The sequence below is a fragment of the Copidosoma floridanum genome, unplaced genomic scaffold (genome assembly GCF_036245765.1).
Source record: "Copidosoma floridanum isolate Cflo_tuat_1 unplaced genomic scaffold, Cflo_Japanese_pri ptg000014l, whole genome shotgun sequence".
Classification (NCBI taxonomy): domain Eukaryota; kingdom Metazoa; phylum Arthropoda; class Insecta; order Hymenoptera; family Encyrtidae; genus Copidosoma; species Copidosoma floridanum.
In genome coordinates, this window is record NW_028321891.1 from 2,318,369 (window position 1) to 2,339,249 (window position 20,881).

A 20,881-nucleotide genomic window follows, 5' to 3' on the forward strand; every position below is an offset into this window, starting at 1 on the left:
ATGGACACCCCAAAAGACCGCGGAGAGCCCGTCCTCGTCTAAAAAAAAAAAAAAAAAAAAAAACACTTCGATATAGAAGAGATGACGGCGCGGGGCGGGGACGGGCAAGAAATTAGTTGAAAATGTGCGGGCAGCCGAAAAAGAGGTCCAGCTGGATGAAGGGAGGAAGGAGAAAAAAAAAAAAAAAAACACGGAGGGGTGTGGAGCGAAACGCACGGAAAACAAGAATGAGAGATTAGGCAAAAATGCGAGGGGGAGCAAATATCGCGGGGATGGTGCTGTCGTTGCCTAGAGAGAGAGAGAGAAGAGGAGAAGGAACGAACCACCGCGAACCGCGTGCAACCTGTGTGGCGGAGCAACTTCTCGGCTCTCTGCATCCATACACATATACATCCTCATTTCTCCCCGAGGGAGCATACATACATATACATTCTTCTCTCTCTCTCTGTCTCTCGTCGTCCTCCTCCTCTAAAACAAAGAGCCAGAGCTGTGGCACTCGACTTTGGCCGCATCACCCTCATTATGAAACAATTTCCACGTCCTCTCTCTCCTTGCCGTCGCCTTCTTAAACTGCTTCTCTTCTGCCATCAGCAACATCAGAGACTCGAGTCGAGTGGACCGCAGAGAGAGAGAGAGAGGAAAGAACGAAGGGAGAGGTGGGGAAGAGATGGTAAAGGGGCCTGTTAGAGGCCAATTGTCATGCGGCTCTTATTAGTAGGAGGTTCGCCTTTTTCTCGATAATCACGCCGCTCGCTCCCCCCCCCCCCCGTCCGGACGAATAACGCGCTAGCCCACCTCCACGTGGACACCATATATACATAATATATACGCATGGGTGTATGGGGTGAGCCTCCTTTTGGAATGCCGAATGCTTTGCCGATTGAAACGAGCGTCTCTATAATGGCTCGTATAGGTATGGTCATCGGTGAGAAGGGGGGGGGGGGTAGACGAGCAATATATACTTGCACGCAAGCGGAAAGAGAAAAAGAGGAGGAGGGAAGCTGTGAATTATACGTTTGGAACGCGACGCGCGGCTCCTTTTTCGCGCACGCTTTTGCGCCCCCCCCCGACAACCCCTTCTTTTGCCTCGTTTCTTTTTTTTTTTTTTTCCCCCTTTCGCATGTGCAGCGTAATGTACCGCTCGACGGTGTATGTATTGTACGAGCATTTCGAGCCACCGCCCCCGGCCCTCCCGTAAGTATCCTGCCTTGTTATATGCTTACTTTTGTGCGCGAGTGTGTGTGTTTCCTTCTGCGAAACTTTGGGCCTTTTGTTTGCCACGGCCGTGAGTACACAAGGGTATAATTGAACGGTGCGACAAAGTGTATTTTTCGGCCCCCGTTAACGACTCGGATTTGCGAGGGAGGTGAAAAATCATCTTTGCCCCTCGCGATTGAGAGATTTCCAAGCTAGAGTTCAAGGACGATGAGGGGTCCTGCAAAGTGAACGGGGCACGAGTAGTTTAGGATATGTATATATTTATCTCAAAGGGTCTTCGTAATTTGTTCATCCTTGAGGGGAGGGTTGAGTGGGGCTTGCACGAGACAAGTCAATGTGAGATTTCAGGAGTTGTTGAAAACATTACTTAATTAATTACTGCGTGACGCATCTTTACAATGTCTCCCTATGGTTTTTTGTCGAGTTAAAATTTGTAGTTTCAACGTGCTGATTTTTCAACTGAAACAAAATATATGTCGCTTTCAAACTGAACGGCTTCAAGGGTGAAACTTAATTTTTTCTCTTCTAAATATTATCATCGGAGTATATACAAGCAAGTTAGCAAATCTTTCCGAAAAGGATATTTGTTGAGTAAATTTGACGGTGGCTGTGAATTTTATATCGTTTTAACTTTTCCAACGAAACTGTAATCTTCGTATCCGCGTCCAACCACCGAAGGTAAATTTAAACACTTCAATCAATAGATTTGATGCGCAAGTACACGACTGTATAGAATCAATGATTATAAGACCTATTAGTTTCGCGTGGCTCTAAAACGAGTCCGCACATTACGTTTGTGCGTCTACAAGAATAAACACTCGAGCCGAGAGTTGGCACGATATAACCGCGAAAAAAAAAAAAAAGGCATCATCCGCGCGTTTATCCGTCGATGCGATTGCCAATGCGAGGAACGATAATCTCGGCTATAAAGCGTAGGACGGAGTAGCGCGAGATGCGCGAACGTGTATACCTGTGCTATCGTTAATGTGATCTTGACGTCGATCAAGGCGCGCTCCGCGACTCGCCAATCGGTATATATATAGGTATCACACGAGAGATAATATATACCTGCACTGTTGCACGCCCACTTGGACATTCGCGCTTTTATATGTAAAGTTATGGTTCTTACACTTACGGCTTGGATAATGTGTATGCGGAGCTGAATGTATGTACTTATATTATCACCGCGGCAGAGCTGCAGCTATCGGAGAACGTTCGTTCGTTCCTCGTTTTTGTTGTTGTTGCGGTGCGCGGATGTAAGAGGGAAAAAGAGAAATGCCTGCAGCTGCTGGTGTATATGTGGTATGTATGTGCGTTCCTTCGTTCCTCGATAAATAAATAGTGAGGGCACTTTGACGCTCTTTCGCGTCAGTATGGATACTTGATTTAAATGTTTGTTTCGTTCTTTTTTGGTTCTTTCGACAAAACCGGGGAATCCCCGCTTTATACGGTTTTCAATGATAATTGTAATTTGCGATGTAATTTACCAAGTGTAATGAAATGTAAGTGGGAAAAGGTGGTTTTTTTTTTTTTTTTTTTTTTTTTCAATAAAGTACAACTAGTGTATTTTTTGGCTTAACCATTCCGAGTTTATTTCACCATTTACACAATCAAATGTGTGTACAAGTGAGATTCATGATGATAAAAAAAAACGATATTTCGACTGGAGTAAAAATTCTATGCTTCTTCTTTTCTGAGTTGCAATATTTATTTTACTTTAATAATATATAATATATATATATATATTTATATATGTCCATACGCATTATAATTTACAATAATTATTTACAATGTGTACACGAGAGAAATTACCTATTCACACGTTTTACATGACGGATGACTTGCATGTGCTACTTTATTATTTTTTTTTCTCCTCACCTACATACATTACGTACCGTCAAACGAACAATCGCCATTCGCATCTGTCTATTCAGATTATATATACACACTTAACTATTCATCCATTTAATGGTTACATCAATAACACAATGCATTTACGGAGCATCGATACAATCCATTGGGTATAATACACAGTAAAGAGAAAAAAAACAATGATACAATAAATAGTAATCCTTAAGCAGGTACGGTTTTACGATAAATATACGTTATTTTTTTTATTTTTCTTTATATTAGGCAAAGAAAAAAAAAATTACATAAAAAAATAATAAAAATCACATGAATATTTCGTTAATAGATTGCATTTTCTTTTTCATATTTTTTTTTTTTTTCCTTTCTTTTTACAACGGGGTATTGCGTTGTCCCGTCCATATACACATGTACAAATATTATTTCCACAACAGCTCGCGTCTCGAAGCTGCAAATCAATTTTCAATTGCTCCCACCAAGGAAGAATTAGCTGGTGGCGTTTTTTTTTACATTTTCCGCGGCTGGGCACTGATTTTGAGTCCCCCCCCCCCTTCGATCGCCAAATTCCTTATCGTATTTGCTTGCAATCCTCACGACCGAAAAATCTCACTTTCCACCCACGTTCCCTTGTACACATTTATTTTCCGTATTCGTCGGAAAATCACCGACCAACGCATTTATAACACACAGACGCGGACTGAGTTAAAAAAAAAAATGTTTTTTTTTTTTTCATTTCTATACAGCAGTATATATATATTATATCGGGTTGTTGACTGTTTCAATGACGCAAGACCGAATCGGCTGCCGCACGCGCACTTTCTCGCTCGCTCTTGGCGTCCCGCGCGCACACGCAAATATCCAACACACACACACAATAAGCATTGGAGTGGCTCGCAAACATTTATTATTATTATTATTTTTTTTTTTTTATTTCGTACGACGCGAGAGTGAGAGATCAGCGATGTGTACACGCACGTTCGTGTATACGTGTGCGCGTTTCTTGTTCTATCGCGGGCTGGACGTCTCTCTCGCTCGATCGGTGTGTTGATCAACGCGTACACACACATACACACGCATTCACATCCATACAGAGGTAGAAGTAAAAAAAAAAAAAAAAAAAAGAGAGAGAGATACGTGTGGAATGTGTGTGCGCGCACCACGACTATATAAATCTATACCGGTTTTCTCGGCAGCCTTATTAATAAATTATACGTGCCCAAGGAGGTTCGGCTTCTTCGCCTATCTCGAGGCTCGCTCGCTCGCTCTTTCTTGCCTGCTTCTCCTTCCTCCTCTCGACTTTATAGTCCTCTTCATCGTCTTCGAAGCTGCGTGCTCGGCTCGATTCTTCTGCCCGCCACTTCTCTCTCTCCCTACATACGCATCTCTCTGTTGCTCGACGCGTTGGTAGGTGCATATATATATATATTATAATCATCGTCATTGCCAAAGCCGATATCGAGTCTTTTGCAAACACATTTTTCGTAGCGGTGGGGGGACAATTTACACGTACCGCGTCGTTGAATCGCTCAACGAGATCTTCACTACCGATTTTACTTATACCGATCGCTTTCACCGTCAATTCCATATATTACACCCATATTTAAATTATACACATTATATACACAATTAATCGAGGCAATCGTAAATTTTTCCTCGCATCGAGTCCACGTCGTATACACAACGACGCGTCATATTATTGTTTCCATATACGCATAATTATATGACTTGAGACGGAAGGACCTCCCGAACAAAGACACTAGAGAGACACACACTGCGTTAATTATAATTACACACGGACGCACACGACATTTTTTCTTTTCTTTTTTTTTTTTTAATTTTCGTTGACTGCGCACTTTAATATACATATATATATATCTGCACTTGTGGGCTGTCCTTGGGATCGGCACCGGCGGTATCGTCTTTTCGCGCTTGAGAAAAAAGCCTGCAACTCAGCGACAGCCGCAGCCGAGTACCGACATGTCCTGGTAATTTTTGAGGACCACCTTGTTCTCCTCGTCGAGGTAAAGCATGGATATCGAGCCGAGGGAGGTCGGGACGCAACAAGCCTTGGGCACGAGGCTCGGATTCGTCGAGTAGACGAGGGTCTGGACGATGGCGTGGTTCGTCGAGTTGAGATGCGCCGCCAGGGGAAACGGGCAGTCCCCGTGGCAGTAGAACGCGTCGTAACCCGGGGGCGCGACTATCCAATCGTTCCAGCCCACGTCGACAAAGTCAACGTACAACGGGTGCCGCCGGCAATTCTCCCGGCCGTCCTTGCGCCGGTTCTTCCGCATCGCCGCCCTGCGCGCCCTACGCTCCACCATTTCGTTCGCGCTCGACTGCTTCCTGTTGCGCCCGTCGTCCGTGTACGTGTACAAGCTCGGCTGGACGCTCTGCCAACTGTCCGGCTTCTCGCCGAGGCTCCGCCGCAGTCGCACGTGCTCGCTCTTGTGATGCGGGCTCGAGGGCCTCGTTGGCTCGCCCACCACCTGACGCGACAACAAACAACAATCCTCAATCACTCCGATCTACACGTATATGTATTGGCGTTGGTAATGATGACATTGAATTGTGTATGGTCTTACCTGGACGAGTAGGCCGTGGTTTGTGCTGTGGGGCTCGTTGCTGAGCCAGCGCTCGACGGCGGGGTGCACGTCCATGCTGACGCTCGCGTTGGACCTTATGTCGAGGGTCTTGCTGTCGACGAGCCGCAGCAGTGGCTTGCTCTTGCCCCGTACCCCGGGCCGGATGATGTCGTGGACCATCACGCGGACGAGGGTCTCCTTGGGGTTGTCGCCCAACCCTGGCCTCCTCAGGCCGTTTCGGCTCAGAGTGAGCTCGGCCCCGTGGAGCTTCTCGCTCTCGGGGATGCTGGTCACGTCGAAGGCCAGCCGGAAGAGATGCGCCGACGTGAACGCACCGTCCAGTTCACTCTCTGTAACGATACACATGGAGTTTTCCATCAGTTTTTATTATTTTTACCAATGAATTTATTATTTACAAATTTTCCTTGCAAAAACAAAGATGAACGAAAAGCTCTCTTGTGTTGAGGCTTAATGTGGAAAGTGCGTGCTTATATGTACGGCGAGGGGGGAGAAACACGTTTCTCGGACTATTATTAGCAGTCCGAGGTAAAAAGGGGAGATGACGAAACTCGAAAACAAAAACAAAAAAGAATCCTCTTCCTTCTTTTTTTTTTCTCTGATTGTGCATAATTTTCATTTTATTGGCGTTTATGCGCGTGCAAAGTGAAAAACACGAGCTGCTTTTGTGAAACCGATACCAATAGAAAAAAAATCGGACGCGGAAAAAACCGTACACCTAGATCGGTTCAACAAACAGTAAACACAAAAAAAAAATTTCACGAAAACTTGTCCCTTGCAAGTATAACACGAGCATAATGTACAAAATCTTGAGTCATGTGTCTTCAAAACGCTTTGGTTATTTTGGTGATTGAAACGTTCCAAGATGTTTAGGCCCTTCGACGAAACACCGTCGGGGGGAGTGAAAAAAAAAAAAAAAAAAAATTAATCAAACTGTGCAATCTCGTAGCAGAGGGTGTACACGTATGGAAGCTCGCACGCGAGGTGCCGATGAAACCATCAGAAATTAGAGCACACGGGACGGGGGTCTTTTTGCCTTGCGAGCGAACCGTCCACTTTGGGGGGCAAAAACCGAATTGGTTCGCGAGACGAGGAGGAAGAAAAAAAAAAAAAAAGGGCAAGGGAGAAGGAGGAGGATGGAAAAGAATGCCAAGGATCGCCGGAATTCCCATGCAGGGGAAGAACGTGCGACGCATGCACGCAACGCCCGCGTGTGTCCGCGGTAATCACGCGATTTCGGAATTCGCCGGTGCGGCCCAATTCCGCGCGAATGCCGGTGGGCCCCGGGCTCGCGCAAAAAGGGTACTTGTATATATACACCCTGCCCGGGCATATGTATATATATATATATGTATATCGCACGGAAGATTGAGGAAGGGTAATTGACAATGCGGCGTTGGCCGTCCGCAAGCGCGGCGAGGGGACACATAAATAGACTGCGGTGAGAGAAGAAAAGGACCCGCGCTTACGGAATATTGGCTCGGCCGGCTGATGCATAATGTATTATATACACGTCGCACGGCTACTGGATACATACATACCATACGTACATATATATGTATATATTGAGGGGCGGGAGGGGGTAAAATAAAAAGAAACGGAAAATAATGATAAACGAGGAGAGACGGAAAAATTACGGGGGTAACGACAGCCAAAGTGACGGTAACGCTCATTACGCGCGAGGCTCGCCTCTCCGTGCATGCGTATATATGTATATAATTAAAGAGAACGCAATTCCTCCCCCCCCCCACCCAACGTACATATAATATACACTATGGCAAGGGGAACTGTGAAGCCGGAATGTAGAATGTATATATTTATATAATATGTAATTGAAAAGTGCGACGAAAGCGTAATTATTTACATCGAAAGGTATCCAGGTGGTGTACGGGTGTATATATTTTCATCGCCTGTCAACCGGTTGTAATCCAGCGTATAACGATTTCTCGTAGTGTCCTCGAGAGTTCAGTTTTGACATTTTTTCGGGAAAAAAAAAAAAAGGCCCGTCGTTCCGGTGATCCGCAAACGGACAGATGGACGGGGACCAAAAGCTCCGGAGCGCTTTCCTGAGGGTTAACGAAGCGAGGGAAAGAGAGATGAGGTCGAAAGACGAGGAAGAGGAGGAAAAGGTAGAGGGGGCCCCCATAAGTTCGGGGCAAATTGTGCAGTAAGCGGAATCCATTATCCGCTGATATAATATATTATCCCCGGCGCTCTCTCTCTCTCGCGCTCGCCGCCGCCGGTTGCAGGGGACCACCCCGGGAGTAGCGGCGGCGAGCCAGTTTCATTGTTCCCCGCGCGATTTATGCGGCCGCAACCGACTCGTCCCAACCTTCGTTTTCTCTCTATTCCCTCCCACCCCCCAGTTAACTCGTTCGCGAATACCCGTATATATACGTATACGTGCAGGTATTTATTGTAGCACTGTGGGTATAATATAGGCGCTGAATTCGCGGGCGCGCACTTAAAATGCCATTTGTCTCAATTATCGCCGGTGTATATATGTATATGCGGCACGCACGAGCTGCTACAAAACAATGCATCTCCGTTTGGGCTTCCGAGGCACATCAACGTGTTCCTTTTGTACTTTATTGCACGGTCATATCGCGTCGAATGGCCAAAGTATAAACCGGATAATAAATACGGGTGTACACATTTTTAGCGCAGTTGGCAAATCGCGATCGGATCGAGTCGAGTGTTTGGACGACCTCACTTGCTCGGCAATCCATGTGTGTATATATATATATGTACATAGTTATACACAGCCACCGAGACATTCGCCGTAAATATTCCACGGTCAGCTGATTATGTGCCAAAGGTGTGTACAACCTGCTCGTTCTCCTTCATCATCGCGTGTATTTTACAATGTATCGCAATAATCTTGCCTTTACGCATATTATATTATACTATATGCCGGTCGCCGCAGCTTATAATATATGTATACGTATTAACATACCAACGTTACAAAACTTGTATTTTCAAAGATACTCGGCAAGTGCTGCTTGATCGGTTATCTTTTGTTGGGTATATTGGCCTTACTAGTGCAAATACAGGTAAAAGTACTATATCGATTTATCCTATGTTATTGTTTGCTTTATACGTACTTATACGATGAAGTATACTTTTCCGATCTGACGTTCGCTGCGGCTTCGACATACAAATAAGTATATACCTCAACCGACGTGTTGACAGGAGCTCTCAGAAGTGTATCGGAGTTGCGTGATTCTCGAATATCATTTTCTACAAATACATTCAACCGGCCGTCGACTTGTTCGATCGTTTTTTTTTTTTTAATTTACACGCATTCAATTTGAGAAACATCGGTATGGGCAGTCCTCGGTGCTAAAGCATCAAAATAAAAGCGTAAAAAATCGTACGTTTTATTTTTAGCTCGATCGAAAGAGTTTAGTGTGCTCGTCATCGACGTTTAACGCGAAAACAAAAAAAAAAGAGAGAGAGACCATTGCTCTCGAGTGTGTATAAATTTACGTGGTCGAAAACACTGCAGGCCGCACACGCGTGTATAGTATCCAACGAAAAGAGAGAAGGGGTCCCCCTAAGTGCGTCGCGCTTTTTCGCCCGAGTTCAAATTTCGTTGAGAAAAGAAACAGGTTCGGCCGGCCGCACGCGCCCGTGTCTCTCTCTTTCTCTCTCTCTCTCTCTGAGTAAACAATGAAAAAGTCCTAAAAATAGCTCTCGCGTGCGTGATGCAGTGAACCTCGTTGGGGGTGTATAAAAAGAAAGAAAGGAAAAAAAGAAACTGGCCCCGCGCGCGCGCTATAAACGGAAGTGTAATGGCCCGGGAGTGGTCGGGAATACCGATCTGCCGCTTATATACAACATATTTACCTACTCGGCGCGCATTTGCGAATCCCGAGCTTAAGGGATCACTTATACCCACGTATACATAATATATAGTCACGGTGCTATATAAGTCCCCAGGTAATGTACGCGTTAACGATCTCCTACCGATCTCCGTACAGATTCGGTCTATCCATGGGGTAGGTATATTATACTCTATATATAATTGACGCGAGTGTACAGCGAATGTTGACGAGTAAGTACTATATCGAGTCGAAATGGTAATATACGAGGCGCCGCGTGCAGCATACTTGCGAGGTGAGTCATAGGTACAGACAGACACGGGTGAAGGAAGAGAGCCTTCGAGAAAATCTCGGGCTTTTCGGACGTCGGCGACAGTCCGTACACACACACATATATACATATATATGTATATGTATTTACACACCCGAGGATTTCGTGAGAAAGAGACACCACTCGCCCGCCTCCTTTTGCGGAATTTGAGAGCTCCTCGTGTTCTATATTTATGTTGTAAGCTCAACTGTCGCCACAGAGACAATAACACGAGAGAGAGAGAGAGAGAGAGAGAGAGAGACACGCCGCAACCGATCGAGCAGCTACTTGTTATACGGGCGTGTATAAATGTCACGTGATGCCGGCGTGCGAAAAATCCACGTTCCCCGAGTAAGTATATCTCGACGAGCCGCAAAGTAGGTGTACCAATGATGTGGCCCGACCTTGCGAGATAAGGCCAACGCCTGCATCAGGCTCTCCCACGCGGATGTATATACACGTATTCCCAGAAGCACTTTCGGGACGAAAGCAAAGGGAGGTAGAATTAGAAAATCCGTTTTCCCCCCGCTGCACCGAGAGGGACGGAGAGGGAAACAAAAGGTCAGAGAGTCGCTGATGCCGGGGGGAAAGAGACACGGAAGGAAGAATTTACGCCACTTTATTTAGAGAAAGAGCAGTTGGAGCTACTTGGCGCCGCCGTAATGCCCGCTTTGCGAGGCATAAATACTACATAATACAGGTAATCCATCCACGATGACCTGTGACGCTGTAACGGTATAAAGGCCCATCACCCCTCGACCCCTCGATGTACCACCCACGTGAGTGTATTAGCCGACCCCCCAAGGTTACAACATATTAGACCCACTAATCGAAAGAGGAAAGTATATGCATATATATATATACGTGCGTGTGTGTATGTACACATAATGTGTACACCATCAAAGCGTTAAGCCGGCTATAGATATATCTCTTACCGGGTCACCTGTCACGACACGATACGTATATATTATGTATATCCACCCTCACAGTTGCACATAGTAGGTTAAGGACAAAGTTTTTCTCCTCTTTCTCTTTTGTGTGTACACATCAGGTATAAAGTCGAGTGGATTCCGTATACCTACGTATAGGTTGTGCCGGCGGTGAGCTTTGTAAGCGATACGGCTCCTCTGCGCGAGTATATATAGCGTGTACCTGTGTAGTGCGGGTCTCTCTCTCTCTCTCTCTCTCGAGGCGCGCATATAGCCTCCCCCGCTGAGCAGCGCCGGGGGTGCATCCCCACGGCTCTCGAGAGGCATTATTTTCCTTTTTTTTTTTCTGCGAGCCGGTTGCAACTCGTGCCAAGAGGTGCATCATTGCCGTGCGCTCGTAACTCACCGTAGGAATTTGAAGCAGGGGGACATGACTCGGTGCGTCCATGTGTACGTAATATACCGATGAAGATGATGATATACAACAGTGGCGCCTATCGGTGTATGTAAATGCATCAAGGACTCGGACGACTTTCGGCTGATAGCGCGAGTTTCATGTGTACGTCATCGATGAGTGTCTAATGGAGATGCAAAGAGAGCGATCAATCGCGAAAGCTGGGCTTCTCGTGTTCCTGTGTACCCCCCGAAGAGGCAAGCTAATCCTAATCCTACACGTCTATACCAATATGCAGGGAACAAAAAGGATATACTTGTGTACATGTATACTTACATCCCCGGCTAAACGGTGTAAAAACAAACGTAGAGGTAAGTAAGTATACTCGTGCGGCTCAGTTTTGCCTTTCGTCAAATAAATCATGAAACCCGAGCGACACAGCGCGGCCGGTGAAAGAGAGAGGAAAAAAAAAAAAAATAGAGTTTCGCCGGTTCGAAAAGGATTCCGGGAGAGGAGAAGAAGAAAAAAAAAGAGAGCCGTACAATTGAGAGGTCCGTCGTGCGTGTTTGGGCGTTAAAAGAAACGAGCCTTAAAAATCCTCCCCAGCAGCCGTGACGCGGTCAATCAGCGGCGCATTAATATTACGGGCTATTTGGGCTTCTGTGGTGCATCGGCTGTGTATACAATATAGGGATACAAAGGGGATTTCGTGTGTTTAGCCTGTACAAACAGATTTATGTATGTACAGCAGGTAGGCGATGGGTCGACTGGTTGAATAAAAGAAAAAAGTCAACGAGATCGATTTTACGCGCGTAAGTCGTCCTTTTTCGGGACCCCCTGTCCTGATGAACTGCTGTGTGTATGGACAGTTTCTTTTTCCATTCACCTTATATTTATACAGATACGCCCTTTATAAAGGACCACTCTTTTGTGCTGCTTTCGTTCGAGTGACCCAGTGGCGTTTGAACTCGATCGTCAGAGTATTTACTTATTCGTTACCGATTTTAATATTTTCCGAGTAAGAAACAACGCGGTACAAAGCGTCGTCGTTTAGTACTCTTGGGGTTGCGCGGTACCGATTTTAGGGGGCGTACAAGGGATTTATTAATAAACGAGAGCTTCGAGATAAAAAAAAAAAAAAAAAAAAAGAAGGATGTAGATATAAAAACAAGAGTAGGACTTACCGACGTGAACGAAGGCTCGTACGGTGTTGGCGGTGCCGGCGACGCGGCGCTTGGCGATGTTGGCGACGCCGATGTCGCTGTTTCGCCTGTAGAGCTGCCTGAGCTGCTCGGGCACGTGGGCCTGACCAGGACGCGCCGGCCTCGGCCTCCTGGAGAAGCCGAGGAGCGACAACAGACTCGCCTCGAGGTCCCCGATGGCCTTGGCTCGCTCTGCTTTGCCGAGCATCTCGCCCGGCGGGCTCTGGCGCTCCGTCCGGCCCCGATGGTGACTACTGTGGTGATTGTGATTGTTATTGTGATGGTGATTGTGGTGGTTCTGGCGATGTTGCTGCTCCCGCTCGTGGTCCTGTCCGTCGGCCACGGCGCTCGCCAGCAGCGCACCAGCTGCAGCTAACACCAGTCTCAGCAGCAGCGACATGCGCATCGTGACGGCCAGTCACACGGCTCCGCTCACTGCTGCCACTCCAGCTGCGAACAATAATCAAAAGTGACTCTTTTTATTTTATTCTTCCATCCAAACAAAAAATATGTATATATATATATATAGAGGTATCGATCGCTACGTTGGCTTAATTGAACGCTGGTCCTTTCAAAGCGGTATGGAGATTTTTTTCACCCCTTCGGGCATTACAACGTGAAATTCCGTTGGTTCGCTCGTCACGTTGTGTATGTTCACCACTCGGGCTCGCCTCATTAGAGAAGTGACACTATCGAGGAAGAACAATTTTTTAAATCTCCCTCCCTGTTGATCAAACAACACTTTGAATATTCTTATGCGATGCTCTTTGCGCACCAGCTAATGGGGATCTATATATACCGAGGCAGGCATAGTCTGGTGTATATATACATATAGGCAATGGGTGAAGAGCGAAGATTTTTCTCGAAGCGACGATTGGCAAAGCAAATCGTCAACAGTGAATCACCGGCTGCCTTTTTTATTTCCTTCAAACGCTCAATCTATTTTAAGACAATCGCATTTATACTCGAGCATATATAGTAATTTCGCGATGGAGATCTAAAAATTAAAAAAATTAAAAAAGAAAAAGAAAAGTACGTATTATAATTGAGCGCGTGGAGGATTGAAATAATCCTCTGGGTACTTTTTCACGCGCAGCATTATATGCATGGAAACGATATGATTATACAGAGGTCGACGTTTACACGGCGCTTTTCCGGGTTTGTGCATGCGCCGCGCGGGAAAAATTCCAGAGGAAGCTCGGGACAAACAAGCCATGACGAGAGAAGCAAAAAAAAAAAAGAGAGATTTGCCGAGGAGGAGAAACAGCCTATATGTGTTTGCCTTGTATCCGTGCGCGCCTACATGTCTCTCCATATGTATATATACGCGACTTGGTTATTATAAAAGGAGCGAGGCGAGCGACTCGCCGAGACTTACTGGCGCGCGGCCCCGTGTGTACTTATTATACCTATCGGATAATGCCGAGCTTGTATCCATGTGCGCGTGATTCGCACTCCTGTGCTAATCGCGACGCCAAATGGTTTTTTTTTTTTTTCAACCGGTAATTTCCAAATTTAATCCCCGAGCCGAGCAGAGGCATCTTACGCGCGTATCGTCATCGTGTATAGTTGTAACGCGCTTAGGAAATAATACGCAAGGCCATCCGCACACGAGGCGAGCACGTGATGCGACGGAAGCGCTCGCGGAGTGTCCGGTTTCTCCGCCGATCGGGTACACATTACAACGCAGATAGGACAATCGATTGGGTACCTATACATAGCGCAGAGGAAAAAAAAAAAAAAAAAAGTCTCGTCAAGCGAAAATGTGGTTCAATGGGTGAGCAACAGCTCCCGGAGCTATATATACGCGTGGGTCGTGTTGTTGTTTGTACACCTCTCACGCGACGTGATTATCAAAAATGTAAGTGTAGCAACAACAACGGCACCAGCAGCGGCGGAAGGTCGGGGACGAAAGAGAGGGGGCGTCCACCAGGGAAAACCCGAAATATAACTCGGCCCGGTAATGACGGACAAGTGTTTTTACCTCTCGAAATATATAAATCACAAGGGAGGAGGGGGGCAGGAGGGCCCCGAAAAGGAAAACGAAGAAAGGTGGAGGAAGACGTTCGGGATGAATGACGATGACGTGCGCCGTATACATGTACACAGCTCGCGCTGCAGGCAACGCCAGCCGTGAGAGCAAAGATGGAACAAACGAGATATTATACACGGGCCCGATTTGTCTCGTATACCCACCGAAACTGTATCAGTTTTCCTCCTCCGTACACACGGGGAATTGAAAAGATGCTCCTTTTTTCTTTACGGACCGGGAAACGCGCACTATACATTATACACGCAGGTCCTGCCGTATCTGTCCGAGGATCTGCATCGGGTGGAAGCACGTGCGCCCGTAACGATCGGTAAGATTCATCGGTGGCACTTTGCGTCTGCTGGGATATTTCCTTTTTTTTTCTTTTCTCCCCGATGCGCTTTCCCATGATGTACGGGAGGGCTGTAGTTTGGGAGGGGGGATGATCCCAAAACGAGGGCTGACTCACCTGTTTGGGAAAAAAAAAAAAAAAAAAAAAATGCGGCGGAAAGACAAAACAGAAATTAGAAGCCGGAGGGGGGAGGGGAGAGCAAACATTCCGCCCACGAGATGGCGAGATACGGGCCGGAAAGGAGCGCATCGACGACAGCGGACGGTCCCCCCCCGAAAAAAGGCCTCGCCGGAGGTAAAAGCCCGTACGTATACAATAAAGCCGCTCGAGGCAAGGGTACCCGCGACGACATGGGCGAGGAGGAGGTCCCATGAGAGCTGAGCGGCTACTCCGCTCTCGCGACTCGGGAATCCCGGAGAAGGGAACCACACGAGAGAGAAGCGAGGAGGAGAGCCAAGCTGTCTGCTGCTGATGCGGAGGCTCCCGTAATCTCGCTCCTCGGATCTCTCCTCTCCTCCTCCTCCGCAACTTGGTACGCGTTATATATTATATACACGCACGTGTATATATAGGCATATACCCCTCGAGGATCGCCGCTGGCGTGTGGCAACACGCGGTTGTATAAGCATTGCTTGCGCGAGCGAGCTCATAGTATATAACGAGAGATGTAAAGTATGTACAACCGTATCATTTGGGTACTGTGATGCCCGGTGCTTTTTTTTTTATACATACCCCGTGTATCGCCGGAAGGGAGTCTGTTCCCCCCTCGATGCCAAGGATATATACAGCCAGGTAGTGGTTTTTTTTTATTCTTCGAGTACCTATAAATGTAAATAGCGTGTGTGTGTGGGGGAAGGGACGCGTGCGCCGATTTTATCGCCAACTCTATTATCCCCATCGGACTCTCGGATCGGGTTGATTTTATATTATGTACATGTTACCTTCTCCTTGTGATCCCCCTCTGATGTTTTAATTTTCCAACTCTCGGGGACCACCCCACCGCTCGTTTATTCCGAGGGGCCCGGGTTTTTTTTTTTTTTTTTTTTTTTTAATCCTTCTTCCATCCTCTCTCTGCCGCGCTCTTTAATGGCCCATCACTATTTGTTGGCTTTATCGTTTTCCTGCTTATTTTGACACGTTACGTGTATATATGGGGGAGAGGGTCTCGCGTGGGATGCAGGGGAGCATGTATATGCCTACACAGGAGAAGTAGCTCTCCGAGAGATCAGATGGATTAGATTGCCGCTCGGGAGGTGTAACGAGGCATTGTTTGCTTCAATTAAGTAGGCAGGTCGGACGGTCCGCTCTATCTGTTTGCGGCGATCGCTGGATATTGCCTTTTTTTCGTTTTTTTTTTTTTTTTTTTTTTTTTTTTTTTTACAGAACCATACACGCATCGAGAGAACATTATCTTTGACTTTTGCTTTGTTATTTGTATACGTCTCTTGTGCTTTGCAGAATTTTTACTCGTTTTTTGCCGTGAATGTATTAAAAAAAAAAAAAAAAATCGGCTTGCCTATATACGTAGAAAACTGATGATTTAACGTTTATTGGTGAGTAGCAAAATTATTGTTTAATATTACGAAAGTTAAAATTAACCAGCTATATCCATTTGGGACGAGCGAATGGTGCGTGCAAACTGAGTGGCCGTATGCGCGTATCGTGTTACAAACGGAACACGAAAGCCGGGCAATAAACTCGGAATGTCTCCCTTCGTTGGTTCCTCCCGAATCTCGGGGATAAGTGCTTGCACCGTTACAACCGAACACAATAGAATGCGGTTGCGATGTGTCGACTCTGTTGGGACAACAACCTCAATTACCTCGTCGATGAGTGTATACCGTTCGAGCACATTACAATGCAGATACGGTATTGAAGAAAAATAACGAAGGTTTTTACATTAAAACGCGTGTAAACGTGGGTGATTTTGTTGATGCGTGTTAAAAAAAAAAACCGGCACGTATTATAAAAAAAATTAAGACAAAAAAAAAACTAACAAGACTTACAGACGCTTACTGGCCACACCGCACCAGGCACTGCTCTCCAAGCAATGAAAAAAAAAAAAAAAAAATGGAACCAAACAAACAATTCACTAATAATAATAATTTAAAGCACTATGGACTTGAAATTCACAAAATAAAAAACACAAAAACAGTAGGGCACTGGACGCGTTTCCTTCAATAAAATTAAAATTACAGTAACCCTGATGCTCGTTGGCGAACTGCAGCAGCATGAGCATCGCGCGCTCGGTAGCCGATTCACTTCTGCAGACTCGTACAAAAGTTATAGGGGTAGTAGGTAGGTAGGTAGGTATAGTATATACATATATATATATATATACGAAGCAAGCGCCCGTTACCATTTTCTTTTTTCTCTCTCTCCTCCCCCCGGGCTGTGACCCCCACCAATCGACGGCGCGCCCGCCCACGCACCAATCGCACGAGACGCTCTGGCGTCACCCAACCACTCCACGTCCTCCGCACACACAACGGGCCTACTCTCTCTCTCTCTGTCTCTCTCTTTCTTTCTTTCTTTCACTGTGGAGGAAGTCACGAGACGAGAGGCTGACGCGGGGCTGGGGCTGATGCTGCGCGGGGCACGTACATCCATGCACATTTTATTTTCGGGCGCAGGGTAGTGGGCGGGTCACCGATGTTTTGTCAACATTGTATACGTATAATATGCACAATATAGGTATCCCCCGATGATGGCTGCATGGACGATCATTTAGGCCGAATCGATCGTCCAGGAATCGGGACGCCCGATAAAACATTACGTGCGAGTATATATACTCATTTTGAGATTTAAATGCCCGAATGGATAATAATTTTATGCGTAATGGCTCTCCTGGTAACGCTAACATTGCATCTGTTGGATCTAATTGCGTACACCGTGTTATGCAAGTGGCTGTTGCCTCGGTGTACTCTCATTATTTTTTGTGAAACCTTCGGGGAGCGATTAAGGGGGATTTGGAGGGATTATCAAAAGTGCACAATAAAATTTTGTTTTTTTCACCCAATATAATGGCTCGTTTTGCTCTGTCCACAATTTCAAAGGGAAAGAAAGAGAGAGAAAAAAACACTAATCCGCATCGTTTTTCGCTCCCAATGCCATGCCATTTCCGTTGTATCGAGAGATACGAAGGTACAATATTTTAAGAAGCCATAAACTAACGTCACTGCGAGCAAGTACATAATGTGCATCATATAAAAGAGTCAATGAGCGTGCAAGTTTCCAAAATGGTCAATTTGCATAGAAATTGGATGAAAAGTCGTAAGTATTTGTGTTTTTCTCGAGTGGCGCGAGCAAAGTGGGCATCAGCTTTATTGCATCCTGGCCACCGGGGGACAATGTGACAATTCACACGTGTACGTATTATACTAAACATTCGCGCTGCCAGACGCACGAGGTTATTCCCTTATATACGGCACCCTTGGGCCACATGCTTGCACTCGACCAACATCATGGTCCCGGTTACGAAAGCTTATACGATTCCCACAGTGCACTTGAGGCCGCAGGTGCGCTAAGTAAACTACGTGTCACTTCCGTTTCCGCATCGCGCTTTACAACCGTATAACTATATACTAATTTGTCACGAGCGACCGAGTCGATGGCACGCAACCAGTGCCTTTAACGAAAAGTTTAAACGGCTATGACGAATCCTAACGAATCTTTGAGCTTTGCTACTTTTTTTTTTTTGTCAATCAAGTGAAGGGGATGAAGGTTTGCAGTTTCTCGGTCACTGGGATGCATTGACAAAATAGAGAGAGAAGAGCTGATTAAGCGAGTCGCGGGACGCGCGTCATAGTCGAAAATAATAAGTCTCTTCTTCTTCCTCGGCAAACAAAAGGCCAGATCGGCTTGGCCAGAAAATTCCATATGGTGAATTTCTCCCGTCACGCCTCGTTGCATCGAGGGGGGAAAAAACATCACAAGCTCGCGAAATCATTACCCGCGAGGGCAATAATGCGTTTACATGCTCGCGCTCGGATGTGTGACTTTTGCGATTTTTACAAAGCCCCGTCCGTCGAGCGCGTCCAATCGACTCGGCGCTGGCGAGCGCGACTTTCACAAAATATTTTTACGACTCTCGTTTTTCCTCATCCGCCTTTTTTGGCTTCTTTCCTCGCGCTCTCTCGCTGGCACCTCGATTTCAGCTGTACACACACCCGTTAAAAATAATCGCACGTACGATATGCATACACACGCAACTTCAGCGTATGTACACTTTACGCGTTATTTTGCACACGGGACTTGCAGAAATTATTTTACGATTCGCGAAAGATTGGTATAAGATCGGTTGTAATGGTGTCAGCGGAAAATTGCTGCACTCAGTTAACTAAGTGGTGTCACAATGGATGAAAATTCATTCAGCGCACGCCTAATATATTTTACGACTTGCACCACGTATACAACTTATACAGCATCCGAACTTTACCGTAATTAATGTATTCACCAACTTCGAGGTCACACGAGTATATCTCACCCAAGGGAGCGATCGAGGCAGCAACAGCACCAGCGGTATACAGGTATCACACGACACGCACGCACGCGCGCGCGTATATATATATAGAAGCAATGGTATATTATACATACGCACACGGTAGGAGCGAATTTTTTATGTCCGTAAAAAAATGTTGATACGCGCGGCGGCAACGAACCGGTGTATCGACGTGCCAAACCGGTCCCCGTCTCGCGGTAGCCAACCTAATCTCCATACCGATTTTCAAAGCGAAAAATCTCAACGGGAAAAAAACAAACAAGAGCCCCAACGAGAAGAGAAAAGGAAGATCTGTGTCGTATTTCCACTTACCTCGGCTAATATCCGCGAGTCCAGCCAAGGCATCTCTCGGTCCAGTAATATCCTTCCAGCGTCGGTTCGTCCACTTACGATACTATAGTACAGGTATGCGTATACGAGGTGTACGTAAACTCTGGCGCGCACAAGCACACAATCGCACAATCACTCTCGGCTCCTTGTGCCGTTGTTGACGGGTTGTACATGCAGCAAAACGATCCGACACCAAAAATCGTTGCGATCGGTACTCAAGAGGTGATGACCGATAATTCACACGCACCACGCGTCCTTTTAACCGTCGCCGACTCTCGATGCGGCTCCTGAAGAACTTGGCCAGCAGCTTGGTCGAAACCGCCCATCACCGGTACTATCCACAACCGAACCCGAGAGATCGGCCGATGGCAGGGAACTTCCAACAACGGATCGATCTGTCGGGCGCTGCTACATATACGTATATATAGGTGTATAAATCCGAGCGAGCGCCTACCTACTTTTACACACGGGGCACACGGCGAGAAGTGCGCGGCCGTAAGTAGTTTCGTAACGAGCCGGACTTTCTATATCTATCCGAGCGCGAGCACGCACACAACCAACGGGGATATACACTCCGCGGCACTCCAGATGTCTCGGGCGTCCGATTTTTCGCTCGCTCGAGAGATCGGCAACTCTCTCTCGGTCGCGCTCCCCTTCAGCTGTGTATATATGCCTCTGCTGGTCGTGTTTTTCCGTATATATATATGTTTGGATACACCGGCCAAACGTTATTACTGGTGCGATAACGTATCTACAAGCCCGGATGGCGCAGAGTATCGGTGCTCGATGCACTTGTTTTCTGTACTAAGTTGGAACGATATGTATACCGCTCTGCTGATGCTGCTGTCTTTACGCTCGGCCGATCACTGACTACTGTGGCCGATGGCAGCAGCGACTCGGTTGTCTCGAGAGACCGAGAGAGAGAAAATCGGAGAGGTATAAGTGCGACGGGAGAGGCGCTCCGCTCGAGGCCGTCCGTTCGTTTAATGTGTATACATGTGTATACTTATGCGCACACAGCAGCAGCTCCAGACTCTCCAGAGAGATATATGTATATATATGCACGGGTTACCTCTATCCTACTATACTGATGTCGTGAAAAGAGGGAGCCGATCTCTTGTGCGCACACGTATACAATATATATAAATATATTCATGTACATACCCGAGCGAGAGGATCGACCGCGGGTGTGTGTGAGCGGCTTCTCCTCCTGCTATATACATCGAGGTGCCAAGTGCCTCATGGACGCGTGTTGGTGGAGCTGCAGCGCCAGGATCGGGTCGATCGGTATGGGTGCCCCGTCTCAGGGCGCGATCGAGAGAT

The 20,881-nt window shown here is 46.6% G+C and overlaps 1 protein-coding gene across 1 annotated transcript; it reads right to left on the minus strand.

Annotated features, from left to right (window-relative positions):
- Nucleotides 1-3,072: 3,072 nt before the first annotated feature.
- LOC106638256 (protein decapentaplegic) lies at nt 3,073-20,449 on the minus strand. Its single transcript, XM_014351343.2, has 4 exons — nt 19,541-20,449; nt 12,329-12,796; nt 5,670-6,019; nt 3,073-5,573 (listed from the first exon to the last, which is right to left on the minus strand). Exons 2-4 carry the CDS (start codon nt 12,750-12,752, stop codon nt 5,034-5,036), a joined length of 1,314 nt encoding a protein of 437 aa, XP_014206829.2. The 5' UTR covers nt 12,753-12,796; nt 19,541-20,449; the 3' UTR covers nt 3,073-5,033.
- Between the last annotated feature and the right edge of the window lie 432 nt (nt 20,450-20,881).

Excerpts from the sequence above, each read along its gene's own strand:
- LOC106638256 (XM_014351343.2), bottom strand. The coding sequence starts at position 12,752 with ATGCGCATGTCGCTGCTGCTGAGACTGGTGTTAGCTGCAGCTGGTGCG. Across the intron at positions 6,020-12,328 it reads ACGAGCCTTCGTTCACGTCG|AGAGTGAACTGGACGGTGCG; the intron begins GTAAGTCCTACT and ends GTATCGTTACAG. Across the intron at positions 5,574-5,669 it reads ACCACGGCCTACTCGTCCAG|GTGGTGGGCGAGCCAACGAG; the intron begins GTAAGACCATAC and ends TTGTCGCGTCAG.